Raw genomic sequence first — 4,529 nt, 5'->3', positions numbered from 1 at the left:
CAATAAACCGCCAGTGCATCTGCTAAGCTATCTGCACACCCTCCAACGAAATCCACCAAAAGCAAGGCTCGGGGCTCGGGACCCTCCCACAGCACTCCACTGGGATCACACAGACATCTGATTGGCCGGGGATGCGGCAACCGGGGGGGGCGAGAACAATAGCATCATTCCGCCATAAAAAGAGTGAAGCTATGCCTTCGAGACGAAAACATTTCAGCAACAGAAGGGGCCATACAGCGGGGAAATAAAGTCCCTGCACAAGTCGTCAGGTGTTGCCGTATTTCGAACCGCCCTGGATACTCGACACTGCATCCGCATCCTCCAAGTGCCTTCCCGCCGCTCCCCGCAGCCAACATGCCCAAAGGATTCCTGGTAAAAAGAAACAAGAAGTGTACACATGTTTCATACAGGACTCGGCCGGACGAGGATGACCTCCAGGAGCGCTGCACCCACCTCACCCGAGCTGCCTTCCCGACCCACATTCAGCCATGCCTGCCGCTGATGTGCGCGGCGCCCAGCCCGGACCGCCCCGCGGCATCCCCGGATCTCGCGGCAGCCGAGGCGCCGGTGCCAAAAACGGAGAAGCCGGCCCAGTTCGGCAATCCCGAGACGGTGTGCCAAGCCCTGTACAGCCCGACCCGGCCCATCAGCAAGGACCACGACAGGGCTTATTTCGAACGTAGTTTCAATCTGGGCTCGCCCATTTCTGCTGAGTCATTCCCAACACCTGCTTCACTCTCCGGCCTGGACCATCTCCTGTACGCCCCGGTCGATTTGAAAATCGGCACCAGCAACAGTAGCCGAAGCGGTACGACCAGCATCAGCAGCACCAGCAGCACCGGCGGCGGCGCGCTGCCGGCACCAAGCAACCGCGTCGCCGCCACCAAGAGACCGGCAGCTGACGGCACGGAGCGCAAATCAAAAGGCGCTCCAAAAAAAACCAAAGCCATCCGCAAGCTCAACTTCGAAGATGAGATGACCACCTCCCCCGTGCTGGGGCTCAAAATCAAAGAGGGTCCGGTGGAGGTGAAGGCCAGGACACATGCGCCGGGAACCAGCAAGCCTTTAGGGGAGTTCGTGTGTCAGCTCTGCAAGGAAGCCTATGCGGACCCCTTTTCCCTGGCCCAGCACAAATGCTCCCGCATCGTCCGGGTCGAGTACCGGTGCCCAGAGTGCGATAAGATGTTCAGCTGCCCCGCCAACCTGGCTTCGCACCGCCGCTGGCACAAACCCAGAACCAGTGGCGCCTCAACGGTCCCACCCCCATCGACGCAGGGCACCAAACCCGAACTGGCCAAACTGTCACCCGCGGATGTCAAATCAGCCTCCGAAGAAGCCAAAGACGCGAGCGACAGAGACACCCCGAGTCCGAGTCTGTCCGAGTCCGGTTCCGACGACGGCTCGTACGACTGCCACTTCTGCGGGAAGAGGTTCAAGCGCCAAGCATACCTAAGAAAACACATCATGGGACACCAGGTGGTGCAGAAGAAAGTTCTGGAGGAGAACGGGTTCCCGGCGGAGCAGGTGCCGCCACCTTCATCCTCCTCCCCCGCCTCCTTGTCCCCAGAGGACGCATCGAACCAAAGTCCCCTCAATCTGAGCCCCGCGGACCGCCTGCTGTGTCCCGTGTGCGGGGAGAGCTTCAATAGCAGAGCGGGCCAGGAGAGACACCTGCGCCTCATGCACTCATCCCAAACGTACCCGTGCAAGTACTGCCCCGCCACCCTGTACAGCTCGCCGGGACTGACCAGGCACATAAACAAGTGCCACCCGTCGGAGAACCGTCAGGTCATCCTGCTCCAAATGCCCGTGCGGCCTGCCTGCTGAATGCAGAACTTGTGCCTTTAGACGCGGAGGAAGAAGAGAACCAACAACTAAAGGAAAGTTTAAGGAGGGGGTCGAAAAAAAAAAAAAAAAATTAAAAAAAATTGTAAGTTCCAAGTGGTGTCTTTCCCCTTTCATGCCAATCAGTGATTGTTGATCGATTCTCTTTCGATTTAAACGATAGGCCTATTTTGAGATGTTCTTTTCCTCAAATTAGTTTATGGAGAAGCTTAGTTTTGACTGTTAAAGGGTATTTTTTTTTTCTAGGACAGCACATGTACTCAATGATAGCTTCTAGACCTAAGAACTGTCCAGAAATCCGTCGAAGCCTTTCTTTCTTTTTCTTAAAAAAAAAAAAAAAAAAAAAAAAAAAAAAAAAGGATCACTGTAGCTTTGTTTATGGAAGACAAAATAATCAAGTTTGTCTTACTCTTAATAATGTGTGACTGAAGGATTGTCTGTTAAGTAGAACCACAAATGCCTTTAGTGTAGAACGAAATAGCCTCCATCTCATCCAAATCCCGCTGTACAACTGCCTTAAAGAGTCAACATAGATTGTTTTCATTTGGAACGCTGGCACATATTTGAATGCGATTATTACTATTATTACAATTGAAGATTGTTGCAATATTTTTTTTGTTGTCATCATATGTTTATTTATTTATTTATTTATTCGAATAATTTTATGTAACTTATTGATGTGTTTGTTGTGATTGCCCACCCTACTCTGTGAATCGTTCTGGCAGTTTACATGTCGTTTAGCCAAATTGACTTTTTTTTTTTTTTTTTTTTTCTTGTCTAATTTATGAGTTGCGACAAGTGTCGTGGGTCGGGTTCTAATCATCGATACCCGCAACTCTTGTAAAAAGAAGAAGAAAACAAAAAACACGAAGCTCTTAACTTAGATGCAATCTTTTTTAAGGATGTTATTTTTCCTAAATGTTGGCTTTTATAGCGCTTTGATTGTATGTGTATATTGTTGTTGTCTATCAAAAAGAATAAAAAATATTTTCAAAATGACAATATTGACTCAAGGTGGTTTCATTTTGATGGAATTAAGCTTATTAAATACATACAAAATATTGCACACCTAGGTCATAACAACTAAAATATTGTAAAAGTTTATTTAGGTAACCCATAATTCACTTTTTAGATAAAAGAAACAACACAAATACACACTCACGCACACAGGTGTATTTTTTGCAGAAAAAACAAAACATTTTGGGTTTCATTAGAAATTCACTCACTAGACCCGACAGAGCGCCAGAGCGCCCCCTTCTTTTTTTTTTTTTTGTTTTAGAAATAATTTCTCTGTTGAAGCAGCATCTGCCTGCTTCAGTAAAGTCAAGCAGTTCACTTTCTTTCTGCTTTATACAGATTTATAAGGTTAAGTGACCTTCAGAAGCTGCTATTAGGCAACACTTTTGAAACGACATTTGCTCCAGTTGTGATTCATACCTTTTCATTGCCTCTGGAAGTGATCTGGTGGCCTCTCAAGTAGAAACAATGCGCAGAGCTAGTGTGAAAATAAGTCTTATGCAGTGGGCCCTGGGCAAAGGTATTATAGCCACAAGAGGCATCACACAGAGGGGGGAGATGGGACAGTTATTTTCAAGTGAAGTTTTCTGGTCTGTGTTTCATATTGTTTTTGATCAAATAAATGATTTTATGATTACTATTGTTTGAATTTGCACATTTCCAGCAATACATGGGCGAGGCGGAGTCTCGCTCACATCAGATTGCGCAATCTCCCAGTCATAGTAGAGAAAGCCCAGCAACTTAAATCAGTGCCTGTTTCTGTCACTCATTCTCGAATATAGTCTTTGTATTCACTTATAATTCCCAATTTTCCACAAGTCAGACTCGTTTAATACTTGTGTTATAAAAACACTTTACATTTTGTGGATTACATTATTCAAATGACAGATAAAGTGAAGGTGAGGCATGCAGACAGGGCTCTGCTTCATAAAGGTCGACGATGATTTCCACAAACATAAAAAAAAAGTTTTCATTGATTTAAAGCAATCACAATTATCATAATTCGTACACTTAAAAACAAATCAAAAATATGTTCTAATTCTTCTCTCCTGTCATATGCAATGGATTATCCCTTTTTTTTACTGGGTATGAAAAAAATTAAACAGTTTCAAACATAAGGTAAACCCCTCTGCCAAATGTTCTTGTTTTAATTGTCAGGCTGCCAACCAAATGATAATGGCTGTTGGGCTTTTACATTTTGTAAATGTGACTCTAATGTTAGTGGCTCACAGCTGTAACACGTAAAATCCTAGTGACAGAGGATGGCTCAGAGGAGCCGCGACATGCAGCCTTAAAATCTCCTATCAAGGAGTGAAAATGAGGTAACATTAGGCTTCTTTCTCACACTCAAGTTTTAAGGCTCAAATTACGGTCAAGTGCTTCTGGCGTCTTTATCTGAGAAAAAGACGAGGCAGGGCACCCGAAGGTGCTTGGAGTTCTTGCACCTGCACCTTCCAGTGAGGCTCCATTATGCAGGTCTCCTATAAACGAGGTTGAGCAGCAGGGGAGACAGATGGGAAGAGGGTCAGGTTACCCCCACTGCTACGAGCAAGGCCCGGGCTCAGAAAGCTCAGAGTAACGGCAACGCAACACACACACAAGCGCTAATGGATCATTTCGGAGGTTACGCAATGTCCGAAATGAAATCAAAACACAAACGCCGTGAC

General features: G+C 46.3%; 1 protein-coding gene across 2 annotated transcripts; it reads left to right on the top strand.

Moving 5' to 3' along the window:
- Positions 1-354: 354 nt before the first annotated feature.
- insm1b (insulinoma-associated 1b) lies at positions 355-1,827 on the top strand. Of its 2 annotated transcripts, XM_085932285.1 has the most exons (3): positions 355-808; positions 899-1,240; positions 1,334-1,827. In XM_085932285.1, the coding sequence occupies exons 1-3, from the start codon at positions 355-357 to the stop codon at positions 1,825-1,827; spliced, it is 1,290 nt and encodes a 429-aa protein (XP_085788411.1). The 2 variants fall into 2 exon arrangements, with proteins under 2 accessions (XP_085788411.1, XP_085788410.1); XM_085932284.1 differs by having other exon boundaries at positions 355-1,827.
- The last annotated feature ends 2,702 nt before the right edge of the window (positions 1,828-4,529 follow it).

The sequence above is a fragment of the Syngnathus leptorhynchus genome, chromosome 15 (assembly GCF_054491065.1).
Source record: "Syngnathus leptorhynchus isolate UIUO chromosome 15, UIUO_Slep, whole genome shotgun sequence".
NCBI lineage: Eukaryota > Metazoa > Chordata > Actinopteri > Syngnathiformes > Syngnathidae > Syngnathus > Syngnathus leptorhynchus.
This window is presented reverse-complemented; position numbering and strand designations above follow the sequence as displayed.